The 21,887-nt window shown below is 40.1% G+C and overlaps 1 protein-coding gene across 1 annotated transcript in view; it reads right to left on the bottom strand.

Moving 5' to 3' along the window:
* CFAP54 (cilia and flagella associated protein 54) overlaps nt 1–13,300 on the bottom strand; it is a 295,719-nt gene extending 282,419 nt beyond the window's left edge. Inside the window, exons 1-3 of the mRNA XM_029206275.1 lie at nt 12,972–13,300; nt 4,180–4,285; nt 990–1,133 (exon numbers count right to left, since the gene is read on the bottom strand). Coding sequence (XP_029062108.1) covers nt 990–1,133; nt 4,180–4,285; nt 12,972–13,300 — 579 coding nt within the window. The remainder of the gene's footprint in view (nt 1–989; nt 1,134–4,179; nt 4,286–12,971) is intronic.
* Between the last annotated feature and the right edge of the window lie 8,587 nt (nt 13,301–21,887).

The following is a 21,887-nucleotide window of genomic DNA, read 5'->3' as shown; positions in this document are numbered from 1 at the left end:
TGATCCCTTAACCTGTGGGATCTGACACTGTCTCTGGGTAGATAGTCAGAATAGAGTTAAACTGTAGGACATTCACCTGGTGTCCCAAGAATTATTTGTTGGTATCAGGATGCCCACCCATCCCTGCCATACAATTTAAGCACCCACTCACATTGCGCAGTATCCTCATTCACGCACCTACGTTACAGGCAAACTGAATGTGCCTTCAAAGATGCCTGATCTTTTCTGCTTATTAAACCACATGTTGTTTCCAAGGCCTAGAATAATCATTAAATTTGGAATAACATAGCCTTGCAGTCAGACTGATTAGGGTTCAAACACCAGCTCTGCCCACTGCTTTAAGAGGGCTGGATTTCTCACTCTCCAATAAGCCTCAGTTTCTTCATCTGTAAAAGAGGCATAATAGTACCCGTCTCTTAGGACTGCAATGAGGCTGCAAGATAACAATTCATATAATGCATTTAGAAGACTACCTAGCACATGGTAACTGCTCTACCAGTGACTCATTGGTAGCAATCAACATAATAATACTGGTATAGTAGAAAAAAGCATAAAATTTCTTTTGTATCCAAAGATCTGTTCCCTCTCCAGAGCCACTACTTATTATACTGTGTGATTAGCTTTCGTTTTCTCTCTTGTACAATAGGGATAATAACAGTATCTAACTCATAGAGTTATTGTGAGGATCCAATGTTTTCTAAAGTACTTTGTAGACTAAAAGCATTCTACCAATACTAGTTATAATAATAATAATAAATACTGTCTCCTGGATGAATAAGTGATTATAGTGACACAATCTCCAAAGCATCTTTACAAAATTTAATAAGTGCACTTTCTCATCCAGCACAGAAAATATTTATTAAGTAACTTACAGCACACAAGTAAATACCATGCTAAGCAAATGAAAGACATTTAGAAGCTGTCAAGTAAAGGACAGACTATTGCATAATCATAAATGGTAGCTATTTTAGCTACTGCTTTCATCTTACCGTATGCGCAGCACTTTTGTCTTCAAAGCCTTTTGGAAAAAAGACGCTTTTGAATTGGTTCACATCTGCTTTATTCTCGTCAAAGTTGATGCTGAACTGCTGAAGATATCTCCCATAGCACTGTAAAAGGGCCAATTTATATTCCTGAAATAAAAAGAGGACTTGATGAAGGTTTCAAAATATCCTTTTGCTTATCATTATTAAAATTAGGTAATATTCATATTATTCTTAATAGTGTCAATGTTGATTATTACTATTACTGCTACTACTATCACCATGACACCATTATCACTACTATTTCCAAACTTAACAGACATTGTGCTTGGCAATGCATGTGCATTATTTCATTTAATTCTCCTCACAACAAGCCAATTATGAGATGAGACCATCATGACCTCAAAGATGGGAATATTCACCAGGGCACTGTGTGTGGTAATAACCTGGATATACTCAAAAACCAAAGGTTTAACCTCAACAGATCATGGTAACCCACAAACTCAGTGAGAGAGGTAGAAGAGTTTTATGACCAGCCCTGCTTCTCTGATACTTCCTAAGCTCCAAAAAGGAAAGAACGAGTAGGAGAGGGCAGAAAGGGAGGGACAAAAGGGGGAAGGAGGGAGAAAAGAAGGGAGGGAGAAAAAAGGAAGGAAGGAAAGAAAGGAGAAGAGAAAAATGCAGGGGATGAGCTGGCTCATCTGTCGACGGTCTCTTAAATTATATCAGGATGAATCAAAAAAGTCTAAGCTGCTATGATTCTTGTTAGTTCTAATTCATGCTTACGTTCCAATTACAAAGTCAGATGCCTCATTTCTGAAGCCCACGGGGCACAGGTGACCTGGAGAGTTTCAGGGCGGTGGATGTGAGCAGGGTTTTACATATGACTCAGCTGCAACCCTTTCTCTGCTTCCTCCCCTCCAACTGTGTTTCCAGGAAAAGCAGCTGCCCTGGGTGTGAACTGCCTATTGGGTGACCTTGCCCCTCAGGAGGCACCACAGTCAAATGCTGTTTTGTTTCTGTTTCTATTGACTTGTTTGTTACTTGCTCACTGATTAATTCTGAATCTTTTCGCTCTAACTTGATTCACATAATGAATTCAAGTCTAGGTTCAAAACAAGCGTGGTCCAACAAGATGAGTTCTACTGTAACTAAAATAAAACTAGATTCTAGAAACAAAAGTAACCACTCAAGTTTGTTTCCAGGATTACAAATACCTTTACCGGCCCACTTTCCCATCACTGAAAAGTAGTTAAAACCTTTTCTTTGTTCCTCTAAGTAAATTTGTAAATATCTTACCTGAAATATTCTGAATCCTTAGCCACTATCCAACATCAACTTGCTTTATCAACCTGTAAAATGCTCCTTCTTCTTCCCTCCACCCACCTGGATTCTCCTCAAACCACCCCAAACTGGGCTGTGTATCACCAGCTTCTTATTATGTTGAGAAGAAGCATAAAAAATAGGGGGGGCACGCCTCTAATTCTGGTCAAAACTATTATTCCACTTCACATGAATATAGCTTACACGTTGGATCTCACCTGGGGCTTTTTTTTGTGGTTTTCCAAATTCCGTATGGTCCAATTACATGGAGCTAAGATGATTCTCTAATTTCGGCAGCAGAAAATATATCTTAGTGCTTCCTTATGAAAGTTCCTCCACATCTTAGCCTCTATTTGGTAACTTTCCCTCCCAGACCAAAAAGATTCAAGTCCAGAAAATAGAAATGGAGGAGGGAAATGAAGCTGAGAAACTGTAGATTGAGGAGACTTGAAACTGCCCCCACGGAGTTAACAGAAGCTCATGACAAATAGAAATTCGTAAGCTTGTCTTACAGAACAGATAAGGGAACGGCTTGGAAAGGAAGGAAAGAAAGAAATTTGTGAACTACCTTCACTGATTAAGCCCGCTGTAGTTTTGTTTTTCCCTCTTTCTTTTTTCCTCTCTTAAATTACATAACTTCCCAGCTTCACTCAGCTCAGCCGTTTCACAGGAACTTGGAGTCAGCTCTTGCCCATGGCAAGCCGGCTGGGGCTGGTTGGGACCACCGACCCTAAAACTGGGCCTGCGCAGGTGTCCCTTGAATGGCCTTTTGACGTCAGAGGCTGGAAAACTCCGCCCTCCGGTCCTGCTAAACGCCTCCATTTTGAATACACAGAAGCACGTAGCCCAGATGCACCTGCGCAGAACACCGACTACCTCACCATTTTCCCTACCGGCAGTCATCTTTCCCCGTGCCTAAAACCACTCTGCTTATATCTCGTAAATATCCCAACTCCCTCGCCTTAGGGGAGGCGGATCTGAGACTCGTTCTTCGCTTGGCTGCCTTGTGAATAAACTCTTTCTCTGCTGCAAACCTCAGCGGCTCAGCATTTGGCTCTCTCTGCATGGGGAAAATGGACCTGGCTCGATAACAGACTGAATACTGCTGGTGTCTGGCGTAAAATCACTTTGTATAAAATAACTCTTGGTCCAAGGATCCCACGTGTGCCAAAGGCTCATATTTAATTTGAAATAATTTGGGCCTGTGCCAGACCTTAGGGGGAAAATTCACATTTTTGTTCACTGAAAACCCAGCCATGGTGTGGTCTTACCAAACTAAGTCCATGAATCCACAGCAATCCAGTACTTCCGCATTGATATAGAACTAGAAAAAGGGCACAAACTCGGTTGGAATACAACACTGAGCAAGAAACAGAGTATGTATGGAATGACCGCTGTAATTACTGATACGTACAGCAAAATGTAAAGAAGGAGCTGAAAGTCATTAAAACAAGGCACCCGGAAGCAAGCAACATAGCAGCAAGGCCAGGAGCTCTGAGAGCTGTCTGCTGGGCAAGGCCAGCCATGTGAAAAACAACAGGAAGTGGTGTCTGGGCTCCTTTGTGTAAGGTAGGAACATGATGACTCAGCATTTCCTGTCGGGCGCCTACCACACCCTCTGTTAACTAGGGGCTGTGCTTATGCTCCGCCAACCGTCTTTCTGTTCAGGAATCTCTCAGCTCTGGAGAATCCCAACCACAAAATTTTAGAGTGAACACTTTTTTGGTTACTGTGCCTCATTAAAATTTGTATGTATTCCCTTATATATTTCTAAGAAAAAAAATCAAATCATGTAAAATAGGAATGGTATCAAAAGGATAATAATTAGCCAAATGAGTTTCACTTGGGCTCTTTCTACTCCGGAGGTACTTACTTTCATTTCACAAAGTCTGTCTCCAACCTTCAGAAGCTTTTCGTTGTAATAGGCAGCTGGCAGCCGGGGGGCGTATTTTGTCCAGATATTAAACAAAGAGGTGGCACTGTAACAATTATAAAGTAAAATGATATCCTCAAAGTCAGCAGGAAACCTAAATTAGCAAGCAATCCTTAAAAACTTACCTTGTGCTCTTTTTTTTTAGGTACTCAGGTGGGGTTTTTTATAAATTTATTTATTTTGGGTGTGTTGGGTCTTCCTTGCTTAGCACAGGCTTTCTCTAGTTGCGGCGAGCAGGGATTGGGGGCTGCTCTTCGTTGTGGTGCGTGGGCTTCTCATTGCGGTGGCTTCTCGTTGTGGAGCAGGGGCTCTAGGCGCCCGGGCTTCAATAGTTGTGGCATGCAGGCTCAGTAGTTGTGGCTCGTGGGCTCTAGAGCGCAGGCTCAGTAGTTGTGGTGCACAGGCTTAGTTGCTCTGCGGCATGTGGGATCTTCCCAGACCACGGCTTGAACCCATGTACCCTGCATTGGCAGGCGGATTCTTAACCACTGCGCCACCAGGGAAGTCCATGGTCTTTTTAATGTGCTTTATTGTTAATGTCTAATTATCGATAAACGTAATTATGGTTAAAAGTATTGTTTCCTTTATACCAAGCACTGATAGTTCTTTATATGCATTTTTAATGATTTTATTTTTTTAATTTTACTATTTTTTATTGGGGTATAGTTTATTTATAATATTATATAAGTTTTAGATGTACAACATAGTGATTCACAATTTTTAAAGGCTATACTCCATTTATAGTTATTATCAAATATTGACTATATTTCCTGTGCTCTACAATATATCCTTGTAGCTTATTTATTTTATACATAGTAGTTTGTACCTCTTAATCCCCTACCTCCATCTTTTCCCTCCCCCCTTCTAGAACAAACCACTAGTTTGTTCTCTATGTCTGGGAGTCTGTTTCTTTTTTGTTATATTCACTAGTTTGTTGTATTTTTTAGATTCCACATATAAGTGATATCATACAGTATTTGTCATTCACTGTCTGACTTCTTTCACGTAGCATAATGCCCTCCAAGTCTATCCATGTTGTTGCAAATGGCAAGATTTTATTCTTTGTTATGGCTGAGTAATATTCCATTGTGTGTGTGCGCACGTGTGTGTGTGTATCACATCTTCTTTATCCATCTGTTGAAGGACGCAGGTTGTTTCCATATCTTAGCTATTATAAATACTGCTGCTATGAACATTGGGACTATACTCTTTGTATGCATTTTTTTTAATTGACTTTATTTTTTAGAGTAGTTCTAAGTCCACAGAAAAACTGAGCAGAAAGTATAGAGATTCCCTGTATACCCCCGTCTCCCGCATGGGCACAGCCTCCTCCATTATCAACATCACCCACCAAAGTGGTACATTTGTTAACAATTAATGAACCTACACTGACACATCATTATCACCCAGTGTCCATAGTTTACATTAGTGTATATCCTTGGTGTTGTCCATTCTATGGGTTTGGACAAATGTATAATGACATGTATCCACCATTGTATCATACAGAGTAGTTTCACTGCCCTAAAAATCGTCTGTGCTCTGCCTGTTCATCACTCCCTCCCCACTAACCCCAGGCAACCATTGAACTTTTTACTCTCTCCATAGTTTTGCCTTTTTCAAAATGTCATATAGTTGGAATCATATATATGTAGCATTTTCCGATTGGCTTCTTTCACTTAGTAATCTGCATGTAAGATTCACCCATGTTTTTTCCATGGCCTGATAGCTCATTTTCTTTTAGCATTGAATAATATTCCATTGTCTGTATATACCACAGTTTATCAGTTTACTTACTGAGAGACATCTTGTTTGCATCCAAGTCTTAGCAATTTGAGTAAAGCTGCTATTAACATCCATGTGCAGATTTTCATAAGGACATAAGTTTTCAGCTCCTTTGGGTAAATACCAAGGATCACAACTGCTGGATTATATGGTAAGAGTGTGTTCAGTTTTGTAAGAAAACATCAAGCTGTCTTCAAAAGTGGCTGTACCTCTTTGCATTTCCACCAGCAGTGAATGAGAATTTTCCTATTGACCCACATCCTTGTCAGCATTTGGTGTTCTCATTGTTCTGGATTTTGGTCATTCTAATAGGTGTGTAGTGGTATCTCATTGTTTTAACTTGCATCTTCCTGATAACATATGATTTAGAGCATCTTTTCATATATGTATTTGCCATTTGTATATCTTCCTTGGGTAGATGTCTGTTAAGGTTTCTGGCTCGTTTTTTAAATCAGGTTGTTTGTTTTCCTAATGCTGAGTTTCTAGAGTTCTATGTATATTTTGGATAGTAGTCCTATCAGATATGTCTTTTGCAAGTATTTTCTCCCAGTCTGTGGCTTGGCTTTCATTCGCTTGACAGTGTCTTTCACAGGGCAGAAAATTTTAATTTTAATGAAGTCCATTTTATCACTTCTTTCTTTCATGGATCATGCCTTTGGTGTTGTATCTTAAAAGTCATTGCCAAACCCACGGTCATCTAGATTTCTCCTACATTATCTTCTAGGAGTTTTGCAGCATTGCATTTTACATTTAGGTTTGTGATCCATTTTGAGTTAATTTTGGGGAAGGGTGTAAAAGTCTGTGTCTAGATTCAATTTTTCACATGTGCATGTCCAGTTGTTCCAGCACTATTGTTAAAAAGACTGTCTTTGCTCCATTGTATTGCCATTACTCCTTTGTGAAAGACCAGTTGACTATATTTATGTCAGTCTGGGCTCTTTATTCTGTGCCTTTGATCTATTTGTCCATTCTTTTGTCATACCACGCTGTCTTGGTTAGTGTAGCTTTATAGTAAGTCTTGAAGTCAGGTAGTGTCAGTCCTCCAACTTTGTTCTTCTTCAGTATTGTTTTGCCTATTCTGGGTCTTTTGCCAACATGAATATTTTTCATTTCATTTTCATAACAACTGAGATGGGTAATATTAGTATCCAAGATATACAGTTGATGAAACTGAGGCAGGGTGCATCTATGCCTGTAGCCAGTATATTACTGGGCCTTCCAGTCCTCTGGAATATGAACTCCCTGAGGGCAAGGACCTCATGTATATTATTCATTGCCCAGCCCCCAAGAGTAGTGAATGTCTAGTATATGTCAGTACTCAATACATACTTGTTGAAAGAATGAATGAATGAATATAAACGACTAGGGAAAATAATTCCTTGTTCTTATTTTTTTTGCTTTTCTATAGAGAGTTCCAGGGTTCAAATACCCGGTCAGTTTAGGGCTATGCTTCCTACATGGTTTCTGATCAGAATTCAAAGGGTAGCAGATCACTGCCTGTTTTGTTCACTCATTTAGTTAATATTTACTCCTTCCCCCTCTCTCGGAAATTATTAATGCTTCTAGGAAAAATCCAAATTTCTCTTAGCAGTCGTCCAATCCTATCTCATAAATTTCTAGAAAAGAATGGTGTTATGGACTGAATGTGTGCGTCCCCTTAAAATTCATATGTTGAAGCCCTAATCCACAGTGTAGCTGTATTTGGAGAGGGAGACTCTAAGGAAGTAATTAAGGTTAAATGAGGTCATAAGGGTGGGGCCCTAGTCCACTGGGATTAATCCATTCTAAAAAGAGACACCAGAGAGCTTGTTCTCTCTCTCTCTCTCTCTCTCTCTCTCTCTCTCTCTCCCCCTCTCTCTCTCTGTCTCTCTAACCGCCTCCCCCCCCACAGCCCCGTCTCTGTCTCTCTGTGCTTGCACAGAGGAAAGGCTATATGAGAACAAAGTGGACATCTGCAAGCCAGGAAGAGAGCTCTCACCAGAAACTGATCCTGCCAGACCCTTGTCTGGGACTTTTAGCCTCCAGATCTGTGAGAAAACAAATTTCTGTTGCTTAAGCCACCCAGTCTATGGTATTTTGTTATGGCAGCCCAAAATGACTAATTAGTAATTACTAGTTAGTAATTAGTAGCCCAAGCTGACTAATACAGACAGGAAGCTAAACTTAAGGACTGAAGATGGCTCTAGTATCAATATTTACCATGTACATGTTGAGGTATTAATGGAACAACCTCAACAAAAACATGTCAATTAATTCATTCAGGTAATTAAATGATAATGACTGAGTGACAAGGGAAGAGGGGGTACAGGGTACTCCTACCTTCACGGACTGATTAATAATATTTAGGGGTAGGAAAATATATACATGTACCATGTAGTAAATAACCATGCCAAATAAAGTGTGGCAAATACAGCCCATAGAAGTTTAAAAAGGTACATGTGTTTTGCTTTGTTTGTTTGTTTGTTTTACCCTTTTCATATTCATTTGCTGCTTCATGAAATGCTATAGTATTAGAATAAATATAATGAATCCAAGAAATTCACCAAGTCTTGATAGAATTCTTAAATTATGTAGATGAAAGAGTTAATTCTTCCAAACCTTACAGATGAGATAATGATGAGTAGGTTTGTTACTCATAAAAGAAAAATACCAGCTTCGTTAAATCAATCAAGGTTATATAATAAGAGAATTTTTTTTTAAGTGTACCATAAGTTCAAGTTAAGATTGCTCATTGGGAATGGCTTACATAATAATTAAATACAGAAAATATAATACATACTATGTAATGTACATCATTTAAGAAAAGAATGTTAATATATTTTGGTTTGCTATTTGCTTATAGTTGCTGTTGGATACTTAGAATTTTCTAAAACAAAAATCATAACTGTATAAACAGAATATCAAAGTTTTATGTGCTTATAACAAAAGCATACCTTTAAAATATATCACACTCTAAATGTAAGGACATTGCTAATATGATCAAAATCTATATTTTAGGAGCTTCCCTGGTGGTGCAGTGGTTGGGAGTCCGCCTGCCGATGCAGGGGACACGGGTTCGTGCCCCGGTCCGGGAGGATCCCACATGCCATGGAGCGGCTGGGCCCATGAGCCATGGCGCTGGGCCTGTGCGTCCGGAGTCTGTGCTCTGCAGCGGGAGAGGCCACAACAGTGAGAGGCCCGTGTACCGCAAAAAAAAAAAAAAAAAAAAAAAATCTATATTTTAGATAAAATGAATTTTTATGCTTACAGAAGTTCCTATAGTTATAAAAAGAAACAATTTTGGATTTTAAAAAATAACCATCTGTCAAATATATTATAAAAGCAACTCCTACCTCCTGTACTCCTGACTGGTCTCCACATTGCCATCATTGCCCCATTTGGACAAAGTCACCAAAATATTTTAAAACAAAAATCACATAAGGTTACTTCTTTGCCAAAAACTAGGCAATGGTCTCCCGTTGCATTTGGAATAAATGCAGACTCTATAAATGGCCTCTAAAACCTTCCACAGCCCTACCTACTCCTCTAATCTCATCTCATACCACTGCACCCACACTCTCCACACTGTGCTAGACAGGCCTCTGTCCATTCCTCCAAAGGCCCCCGACTCTTTCCTGCCAAGATCGTCCCACATGCTTGTTCCCTCTGTTTATCCTCTCTCCTTGCTGGTTGACTGCCAGGCGCGGGCTTTCTCTAGTTGTGGCGAGCAGGGGCTACTCTTCATTGCGGTGCGAGGGCTTCTCATTGCGGTGGCTTCTCGTTGCAGAGCACAGGCTCAAGGTGCTCGGGCTTCAGCAGTTGTGGCATGCGGGCTCAGCAGTTGTGGCTTGTGGGCTTTAGAGCACAGGCTCAGTAGTTGTGGCACACGGGCTTAGTTGCTCCGTGGCATGTGGGATCTTCCTGGACCAGGGCTCGAACCCATGTCCCCTGCATTGGCAGGCAGATTCTTAACCACTGCGCCACCAGGGAAGCCCTAATGCCAGCATCCTTCTAATCTCAGCTTAATGTCACCTCCCTCACCATTCCTTTGAAGGCAGGTCTCCACCGTGTTGCCGTTAAGCCTGTGCTCAAGTGTTATCTACTCCAACCACCTTATTGAAAATTGCAACCTCCTGTCTCCCACTCCATAACCCTTCCTCTCTTTTTCTCCCTAGCATTTATCATTTTCTAGGTCACCATAAAATTACTTCTTTTATATGTTTATTGTCTATTTACCCCTCTAGAATATAAGCACCAAGAGAGCAGGGATTTTTGTCTGGTTCATTGCTGTATCCCCAGCACTTAGTGCAATACCTGGCACATATAAGCTCTCAGTAGCTTCTTCATAGCCCTTGTTTGTGTGTTGACTTAGTGACTCATTAAAAGCCTATCTCCCTCTCTCTATGAGCACAGATTCCCATATCTATTTTGTTTATCACTGTATAACCCATGACTAGTGCAGGCCCTGGCATATAATAGGCACTCAATAAAAAATTATTCTGTAAATAAATGGCTAAATATGTGAGAGGTTAGATGGCAAAGGTCCATGTCAATCCTTAATGTTTGTGACTCTGTGTTTAAAGATGGGGCAGATACTGTACTTACCAGTTGACCCAGGTCTACAATTATTGAGAATGCAAGGATAATTCTTGAATTCTTTCAATGCCAAATATTCACTGAATGTTCACTATGTCCCAACCCTCAGGGTAGGTGTTAGAGCAATGAAAAAGAGGCTCATCGTCATCAGGGAGCTTACACATTCTAATCAGGGAGATAGACAGTACACAAGAAAAGAAATAAATACAAGTATAAATTGATGGGTGAACCTGCATTTGATATGAAAGGCCACTCTAAGGAGGTAACAACTGAGCTAAGACCTGAAAGAAGAGAAGGAGCCAGATATTTGAAAAGTTAAAAAAAGAACATTTCAGACAAAGGAGGCATCAAGTATAAAGTCCCTGGGGTGAGAAACAGAAGGATCTGTTTCCCTATAAAGTCCTGAGACAGAAGTGAGGGATGAGCTGAGATGAGAGAGGCAGGCAAGGCCAGAGCCTCAGACCCTGGAAGACACCAGAAGTAGTCTTAATTTTATTCTAAAAGCAAAGGGAAACAAAAGTCTTTAGATAGGGGAGTGGGTGATTTATTTATAAAGGTTACCCTGACTGCTATGTGAAGGATAGATTTGAGACTCAAGTAGCTGCAGGGAAAATTTGAGTTGGTGATGGTCTGAACTGGAATGTTGGTAGTGGAGATGGGAAGATAAACTGCTACCTAAGTCACCAAAACAGAAACATTTTCAATATAAATATATGTAGCTTAGCTACGTAATGTGCTTTCCTTAGTCAATTCTTGGTTCTCATCTTACTTGGCCCATCAGCATGATTTGCCACAGTTGATTGATCATTCCTTCCTTCTTAAAACACTTTCTCTACTTGGCTTCCAGTATACCACACACTTACTGGTTTTCCTCTACCTCTTTAGCCACTCCTTCTCAGTCTCTGCCAGTTTCTTCTTATCTTCCCAACTTGTCAATGTTGGAGGGCCCCAGGGTTAAGTCCATGGACCCTCCTCTTCTCCATCTACGCTCACGCCCTTAGCTATTCCATCAACTGTCAAAGCTTAAATATCATCAATATGCTGATGAATCCCAGTGTACTTCTCCTCTGACCTCCAGACTCAAATGTCCAACTACCTACATAATAACTCCGCCTGGATGGTGAATTACATCTCAATCTTAATATATCTAAAAACTAAACTCTTCATCTCCCTCACTTCTGCCCGAAACCTGTCCTTCCCACAGTCACAATCCCACCCCAGGACCTTTACACTTGCCATTCTCCCTGTGTGGCCGACTCTTTCTACAGAAATCCTCATCACTTACTACCATAACATCTTCTCATCTTTCTCAAAGGTCACTTTTCCTGACTTTCCTTGACCATGCTCCCTGCCATCCCACTTTAAATTAAAACACCCATCTGATATCCTCATCTTCCTCCCTGCTCTAGTTTTCTCCCTAGCATTTATATCCTTGTAAAATAATTTCCTTACATATTGGTTTAGTGGCTGTCTGTAGTCACAAAAATACATGCTCCATGAGGCTATGAATTTGTATATCTTTTAACTTGATGTTTTCCTAGTTCCTGGAATAGAACCTGATATTTAGGAGGTGCTCAATAAATATGTAGTTAAAAGCGTGAATGAATAATAAACATAAGTTAAAACTATTTCTTCATATTAAATACATGGATGAAAAATATAAGATGAAGCTATTGGCTATTCTGGTATTCTTTGCCACTTGTCTACACTTCTGGCTGTTCAGTTTGCAGTGTGTTTTGACTGGGAAAGAAAGATGGTAACACAAACAGGAAAGAACCTTAAAAACAGGTAACCTGCAGTTCAAGATAACAACATGGTGATAGAATCCAAAAAAAGGCAAACGTGCAAAATGAGTCACAAAATCAAGAAAGTCACTGTGATCCTAGTAACAATATAAAAAGGAATAATGTACAAATGTTCACAGAATGACATACTTCATGGCATCAAGAATTAACTTTTTCATGAACCTGAGCTACCTCAAAGTTATTCCTTTTCCTCCATATACAAAAGTGTACCCACAACATGGAAAGTTGTGAAAACTGTGAGTGAGCCAAAAATTTATTGGCATGGATTAGCAATTAGAAGACACTCAGAAACAGAAATGGCGAGTTATGAAACATTTCTTTGTTGATTTTTATTCTGACCCGAGCAGGAAGCCAAGATACATTTACCAGGAATTAAGGATTGTAATAGCGATGAGTCTCCACTTCTTAAACTTTGTTTATATCTCCAGGGCCTTTTGGCCAAGTTCTGAGTCCGCAACACTGACCCAGCTCCGGGACCACCACCTGCATCCTCAAAAGCATCACCTCCTTTGGCCCCGGGAGTTGCCCTTCTCCAGACAGCGCCCGCCCCAGAGCCCTGCCTCTGCTTACCAACGCCGGTGGAACTCATGCTCCTGTTCCTCCGTTGTAGCTAAAGCCGTCTTTCTCTTCATAAAGCCTAGCAACTCCTGGATCTCCTTCTCACAGGAGGCCAGGAGTGGGTTTTTAGCGTCCAGCGGCCCATAAAACACTGCGAGGGGCAACAAGTCCTCGCGGCAGGTCGAGCGAGGCAGTGGGCTGAGAGAGCTCGCATTTGACTCCACGGGGAACTTTGAGATCGCAGTCGAGGTCGGGGGCGGGGTCGGCGGCGGTCCTGGCGGCGACACAGATGTGGGAGACACGTTGGATGGAGAGGTCGAACAGGTGCCTTGCGCCGCCATGTTGACCAGACCCGGGCCTGACCAAGAGTGTGTGTACACGTGGTTGCCTGGCGACGGTCTCGTGGCAACCAGGCATCCCACGCGCTCTCGGGAAAACACAGCGGCCCCTGGAGGGCAAAGGAAGAAAAAACCCGGTCCAGAAAGCAATGTTGCTCCTGAGGTGCTTTTGCTCTCTGGCTCATCGCCGTATGAGATGAGAAAGGAGAGAAGGTTCTGGGCAGAGAGCGAATAGGAGTGCCAGAAACTTAGGATCACAAATCCAAACTATACTTTTTCCATTTCGACCACTTAATAATGATCATTAATATGTGCCAGGCATTGTTCTAAGCATTTGGAACATAATCTCATTTACTTCATTTAATCATCGTTATAGCTTTACAATTTAGGATATTATTAGTATCTCCATTTCACAGTTTAAGAAACCAGAGTTTAGGGAGGTTAGTCATTTGACCAAGGTCAGAGTAAACCGTAGGGTCAGGGACCAGGTCTCAGCCTTCTGACTCCCAAGCCTGTGCTCAAAATGAACAGGCTATGTTGACCATCCCCCAAGACTAAGCTTAACAGTCGAATTGAAATTAGGGTAATATTTGACAGCAGTTTAAGAATGAAGTGCATGCAACTGATCCATTCTGGTCGCTCTTTTTGGACCCTGAGGTCTGTAACTGCGGATGATTTTGGTGTCTAGTAGTTACAATTACTCTGTTTATTCATTTGTATTTCAGCTTTATCCTAATTATCACTATATTCTAAATTCATGAGCATTTTACTCAGCCTTAACCTTTGGACATTAATGTGTACTAATGCTTGAAGTGTTAACTCTCTAAAGACTTTTGCATTTTAAACAGGGATTTTAGGAGACTTTGCTTCTGAAGGGGAAACTATGGCCTTGAGGGAAATATTTGGGGGCAAGGGAAGTTCTTCTTTCCCTGCATTATGGGCAATAGTAAGTTTATTTATATATTTAAAGTATGAGTTTCCAACCAGTACAGAACTTGCTTTCTTTATAAATTATGCAGTGCCAAAAATTATCTAAGAGAAGGATCAGAAATATTTGATGGCTTAGGAAAATAGGTCTTTAACACTGAAAACTATTACTGGTTCTGTCAAACTTAAAAATAAATAAAGACAGTAACCGTAGCACCCTGTGAGCCCAATTTCCCATTTAAGATTAAGAAGCTTATTGGACCACAGCCTGATTTCTTTCAGGTCTGACCTAATTTCTTGCAGACTCTGTGGACCTGTGCTGATTTGTGAGGCTGGCCTAATCTGTCATGTGTACTATATACTCTAACATTCTTTGAAGGCAAATGATGATGATTTTGCTTTTCAAGGCAGGTAATTATGGCCCAAGAACCCTCCTGGCAAGCAGCGAGGTGCTCTGACACCAGACTGAAAGGAATTCGATTCTCCAATCAGGATGTAGAAATCTTCTTTGATCAAGATTTTATCTTGTCTTTAAGTGAGCAGGAAAAATGTTAAGACTTTAAAGAATTTAGGCCTAAAGAAATAATTTATCCTTGGAGCATTTACAAAAAGTATTAATAGACCTTTTAAAAAAAGCAGCTTGGTAAATTTCTTGCTCTTCTCATCTTCTCCTTGTTCTTACATAACAGATGTGTCCACTTCAGATCAAAAGCTGGTGTAATTTGCCACTGAGTACTATCTCTTATATTGATGAAAGTGAAGCTGCAGGATAAATGTAAATTAAAGTGGTCAGAGAGGAGGAAGGAAAATAAAAATAAAACAGATAAAATGGATTTCTCCCCACTTGATCTGGCTGCTCTCAGAAACAAGCTTTCATAGTGCAGACACATTTCAAAGTCACTAGTAAAAGAAAATGTGACTAATTAAATTCAAATACTTGAATTATGAAACATTGCGTCTTAGTCATTTCCCTCCTTGCACACGCTAAAGTTAACAATGCATAACTTTCAGTAGTTTTTGAAAGCTTGTCTGCATATTTAAATGGGCGCTATACTCTGAATCATCATTGTGGTAAGATGGATATTTCCATTTTCTTCAGTTTAAATTACACTTAAATCATTTTAAAAAACATTTTTCGAGATGTTATCTTTCTTGTAATGAGATGCAGCTATTAGAATACCTTCTCTATTTCCTTGTCACTTTGCTTTATTCTTTTTACTGTAGTGAAAGAATAGAGCTCTGCAACTGTCTGACAGGGCTAAATAATGTAAATAGCTTCCTTATAAATAATGTAAATTGCTCTTTCCTTATAATTAGTGTCTTTCCAGGCTGCAAGGATCCTTTTTGCCCATTCAAGAGTCTTTATCATTTAAAGTTACTGTTAGAGAAAGAATAAATAAGGTTAATACTCTTTCTATTCCTAATTTAGTTGTTAGTCATTTGGACTGTCCCAAAAATGTACATTTATATGGCATTTAAAAAAAAAAAAGCACAAAGATCTCCCTTTCCTACCTCACTACCTAATATTTAGACTTTTTTAACTTCATGCTTTTGTTCAGTGAAATACAGCCATTTCTTTAGTGTGTCACAAATGCATAGATGAACCGCACATTCCCTGCAAGAAGCAGATGGCACATACGCAGCTAACGCCGAAGAAGGCATGCTGTGAAATGCTGTGATAAAGATCTTTTAAATGCTGTAAGAACCCCAAGAAGAAGCTTGGGATTTGAGAGAGAACAGAGGATTCTAGAGGAGGTGATGTTTTAGCCCTGAACCATAACTGTCCTTCATTAATAGAAAAATCCTTGCAATAGGGATTTGCCTATTTACTGTGATAACCTAGCACTGAAGACTGGCCACTGGCAGAGTATATAAATGAGTGAATGAAAAAAAAGTAAGATGAACATTTAGAAGGATATCCCACATCTCTACAAATGACCCAATTTTTTCCTTTTTATGGCTGAGTAATATTCCATTGTATATATGTACCACAGCTTCTTTATCCATTCCTCTGTTGATGGACATTTAGGTTGTTTCCATGTCCTGGCTATTATAAATTGTGCTACTATGAACATTGGGGTGCATGTTTCTTTTTGAATTATGGTTTCTCTGGGTATATGCCCAGTAGTGGGATTGACAGTCTCTAGAACTACATGGTAGTTCTAGAGACTGTCATACAGAGTGAAGTATGTCAGAAAGAGAAAAACAAATATCATATATTAACACATATATGTAGAATCTGAAAAAATTTGTATACACGATCTTATTTACAAAGCAGAGACACAGATGTAGAGACACAGATGTAGAGAACAAAGGTATGGATACCAAGGGGGAAGCGGGGGGTGGAATGAATTGGGAGATTGGGATTGATATATATACACTATTGATACTATGTATAAAATAGATAACTAATGAGAACATACTGTATAGCACAGGGAACTCTACTTAATGCACTGTGGTGACCTAAATGGGAAGGAAATCCAAAAAAGAGGGGATATATGTATATGTATAGCTGATTCATTTTGCTGTACAGTAGAAACTAACACAACATTGTAAAGCAACTATTCTCCAATAAAAATTAATTTAAAAAATATATCAATAGCAGATTCAGAGTAATAGAAAGACCAGATAAAGGGACCATTTGGGTAAATTAAACAGGTTTAGTTATTACAGGCTACCAGTGGAAGTCAGTATAGTAAGGATATACAACAAAGACATCAGCAGCATTATCCAGGACAGATGGGAATATAAATTTCCAAAACCTAACATCCTCACCAGTGTTACACAATCCTGGATGGTAATATCCCTGCACCTTTTAAGTCTCTGATGCTTGAACAAATGTCTGCAGTTCCTCTGGAGTGCAGTATTGCTTCTAATTTAATACTTTGTGCATGGACAGTTTCAGATACTTCCACTTGGCTCTTCCACCCACAACAGCTTTAATGCCACAGGTTAGGGACCCTGTGTTAGGGTTCTGCTAAATACTGCATCTCCCCTTCAATCAAAGGTTCTGGGTTTGTGAACTGCTGGAGGTCTGGAAACTAGATGAGGAACCACAATTTTCCATTGCAGCAACTAATATCAGACTTTTGCTTACCATTTCTTGAGTTTTCTGATTATACATATCAAGCAGCACCTTTGTTGCCTGCTCATCCATCTAACTTGACCCTGTAACACCGTGATTCATTAGCTAACACCACATATCCCTATAGGTAAAGGTACCTTGGTTGTCACTCTAGCCTGGCTGTCCATAATTACATCTTATGCTGGCCTTTGTTAACTGCTACCACCTGGCCTTTGCCATTCTGGAATTACATCATCCCCACGAATATTATGAAGCTAAATTTCATGGCAGAATCCCCCACCGTCAACCCTGGCCCACAGAAGACAGAAAACTTCCAAGCTTCTCCAACAATGCTGGTGCTCACCTCATCGCTGCATTACTTACCTCCTCAGTGGAGGTAATATCCTCTGGCCATCTCAGAGAACATAGCCAAGCAGTGGGTTCTTAGGACATACATAATAAATCCATTCTAACATTCCTATCTCTCTGGGCTTTCTGGCCCTTTCTTCAAAATCATATCAAGGAAGTTCTGCATCTTCATTTGATATAGAACATTATCAGATCTGCACTTCCAGAAGCCACCTTGTTATGTTATTAGGAATCCTGAATCATGACTGAGTACCCCCATATTAATGAATTCTACCCTATCCAGCCTGTATTCTGTCCTCTCCTGGTCTAACATACCCAAGATACACTCCTACACATGTTCCCCCACCAGCTTCAGCTAATACCTGTTAGCCAGATCCTGCAGTTCCTTTGACATGTGGGCTGTTTCTTCCCAGAACAGAGCTTGTACTTTCCTGTTCAGGCTGTGCTGAAATGTGTTTGATTTTTAGCCAGGAGGTAATGAAGGGTGTTGGGGGCATATCTGGAGGAAAACAAGAATCATCTTGAAAGGCACCTTCTTCAGATTAGGTCATTGTATGTTCCTCCAGGCAAAAAAAGACTGTTTTTCTCTGGCAGGTGGTTAGAGGCTGTTTCTGCTACCCTGGAGGGTTGAGAGGAATTTAGGAGCTCAAAATTCCTAGGCTTGTCTACCTAAATATCTTCATTTCAGATGTCTGAGTCCCATTCTTTTCTTGGAACCTCTGCTACATAATCAGATTGTGGGCCCGATTTTCAGCAAAGTCTACCCAGCCATTATTACCCTGAGCTGCAATAAAAGCAATCTGACTTTTAGAGAATGTTTGCAGGACTTCCAATGCCTCAAAAGAAGCCACACCACAATCCCTTTAATTAATAATGCCCCATACTGACTCAGCACAATAGCTATTTGATCTCCCCCTACCTTGCTGTCTACCTGCATCTCATCACAATTAAACCATGGATGAAATCACTGCATGCCCACCCAACTTAACCACCACAATTGGTTCCCTGTTGCTTTCAGACAGTAGGTGAGTCAACTCTAAAATCCCATCCTGGGGCTCCACTTTTTATAGCTCACTCCTACTGTGTTAACCTGGGTTCTTTACACAACAGAGTTTGAGGCAAAACGTAAGTGCCTGTGCTTTGTTTGGTAGTGATTCCCCTGAAGCAAGGAGGGGAAAAGGAAGTGAGACAGGGACTGTGATGTTCATTTCATGTGTCCACTTGACTCGGCTAAGGGAAGCCCAGCTGGCTAGTAAAACACTATTTCTGGGTGTGTCTTTGAGAGTGTTTCCGGAAAATATTAACGTTAGAATCAGTAGACTGAGTAAAGAAGATCGCTCTCACCGGTGTAGGTGGGCATCAACCGGTGCACTGAAGGTCCCAATAGAGCACAAACGCAGAGGAAGGGCAAATTCTTTCTCTCTGCTTGAGCTCGGAAATCTCTTTTCCCCTGCCTTGGACATCACCACTCCTGGTTCTTGGGCCTTTGGACATGGACTGAATTACCGCTGGCTTTCCTGGTTCTCCAGTTTTCAGACAGCAGATCATGGGACTTCTCAGCCTCCCAAATCACAGCAGATCATGGGACTTCTCAGCCTCCCAAATCACAAGAGTCAATTCCTTGTTTTATTTATATATATATATATATATATATATATATATATATATATATGTATCCCATTAGTTCTGTTTCTCTGGAGAACTCTAATATAGATACTGGTACTGAGACATGTTACTGCTGTATAAATACCTTAAAATGTGGAAGCAGCTTTGGAACTGGGTAATGAATAGAAGCTGGAAGTGTTTCAATGTGCATGCTAGAAAAAGCCTCCATTACCATGAATGGACTGTTAAGAGAAATTTTAGAGAGGACTCAGAAAGAAAAGAGGAGAGGCTGTAGAGAAAGCCTCAATCTGCTTAGAGAATAACTAAGTAATCCTGAGCAGGATTTTGGTAGAAATATGGATGGGAAAGGCCATTTTGATGAGGTCTCACTCAGATGGAAATGAGGAACATGTTATTGGACAACGGAGGAAAGGCCATTCTTGTTGTTATGAAAGCGGCAAAGAACTTGGCTGAATTGTGTTTGTATTCTAGTGTTTTGTGGAAGATAAAATTTGGGGATGATGAAATGAGTATTTAGCTGAAGCAATCTCTAATCAGAGTGCCGAAGGTGCAGCGTGGCTCCTCCTGACTGCTTATAGTACAACATGAAAAGAGAGAAATGACTGAGCAAAAAGGAAGCTTAAAGATTTCTCAGCCTGTTCACGCTGTAAAAAATGAGGAACGATAGTTGGAAGAGAACAATAAGGATGTGGCCAAGAGATCATTTGATAAGAAGATTATTATGGATCAGCTGTCTCTACAGAAGCTAGGAGGTGTTGTTCAGAACAATGAAAGAATAACCACAAGGGCACTTCGGACATCATCAGGGCTGGCACTCCCATCAGAGACCCAGAGTGCAAGGGTCCAGAGACAGAGCAGTTTCACAGGAGGGCACATGGTGTCCAGCACTGCATCACAACTTGGGCTCTTCAGTTACCCCAGATGCACCTCTCCAGCAGGGCACTTGACCGTGCTCAGAACACTTACATCAGCCTACAGTTGGGCAGAATCACCTAACATGAAGCCTGTTTTTTAATAAAGTGTTGAATATCTCATGTAATTTATTGAATGCTGTACTGAAAATGAAAATAGAATGGTAGTATGTGTACAGAATGGTTGTAAGTGTATCGGTTTTTTTACCCTCCTGATGGTGTGGCTGACTGGGAGCTGCGGCTTGCTGCCACTGCCCACGAGAGACTATCAGACCACTATTATCACTAGCCTGGGAAAGATCAAAGTTCAGCATTCAAAGAACAGTTTCTACTGAATGCGTATCACTTTTGTACCATCATAAAGTCAAAAAATCGTAAGTCAGGGACCATTTGTAGTAGATCTTTCTGTTTTGACCTGAAAATATTTTTGACTTTTTTTTAATAAAAAAAGAAATTGTAGAATGATGTGAACAATATGTTAATGTTTATCTATATGAAAAAAAGTACCACAAAATGATACTATAATATTTGTATTTATATGTGTGTTTGTGTATATTATAAGAGGGAGGAGAGAAAGACCAAAGAATGAGAGAGGGGATAAGTGTGTTGAGAAGTTCTGAAAGAATCCTCAATAAATTGTTGACACTGGTTACGTCTGGGAGGAAACTGGAATTGGAAATGGGGATCAAATGAGATTTTAGACTTGTCTGTATTTCTTTTTTTTACTTTGTTTTAACACAGAAAAGACTGTCCTATAGTACTTATGTAATGAAAGTTAATCTTAAAATGTAACAGTAAATGTAAAAATAAAACTTTTTTTTTTTGGTGTCCCTGGGTGGGCAAAGTAAAACTTAATAGTTTGCTATTGTTGAGGTTATAAGGATCTTTGCTCTGTGTTCTTTCTTGTATATTACAGTTTTTCTACGGTGAACATGTATTTCTTTCATTATAAAAAAATCATACTTTTTTTTTACTGAAAGCATGAAGATACATGCACATAACAATAATACATACAAACTAAAACTTCTGTATTCCTTAACTAGGCAGAATTTCCACCAACTGCATCATTTGGGGGCAGGTACTTAGAAACACATTCTTGGACTACATACTATTTGCTTTGTTTCCTGAATCTCAAAAAAGGCAGAAAAAGTTTTTGATTCATTCATGGATGTTTAAGACTGAACTCCAACACTTAGGGTCTACGTGGACCCCCCCAGCCAAATGTCGTTTACCTCTCCTTGTCATTCCCCCCACCACCAAGTTTCTTCTTTATTTACCATGAATTCAAGCACTGTGACTCCTAGTTTACTACAGGCAAGAAGTAAAGAGGAATATATTGACATAGCAATCCAGATTTCTGGGTCTCCTAAGAAAAAGCTTAAGCAGGGTGGAGATTGGAAGAGCACCGAAAGGAGGCCTTTCCCGGGATCTTATCTGTCATATAATATGCTGGTGAAAGAAAAGAAATTTATCTGACTTTCTGGATTGGTCATAAAACCTTGATCTAACAGTTTCCAAACCTTTTTCCAGAATGCACAGTAAGAAATACAAAGAGCACGATGGCCATACTTTTAATTTGGTTCTTGTCAGGAGGTTGATTAAATGCCTTTGGTTTTACCTGTCACCAGACTAGGATAAAAACTCAACCCTGCAAAGTCCCAAGGTTTTTGTACTGTTTCACTCTTCCTTGCTT

Source organism: Monodon monoceros, unplaced genomic scaffold (assembly GCF_005190385.1).
Source record: "Monodon monoceros isolate NGI ecotype Baffin Bay Population unplaced genomic scaffold, NGI_Narwhal_1 Super_Scaffold_6, whole genome shotgun sequence".
NCBI lineage: Eukaryota > Metazoa > Chordata > Mammalia > Artiodactyla > Monodontidae > Monodon > Monodon monoceros.
This window is presented reverse-complemented; position numbering and strand designations above follow the sequence as displayed.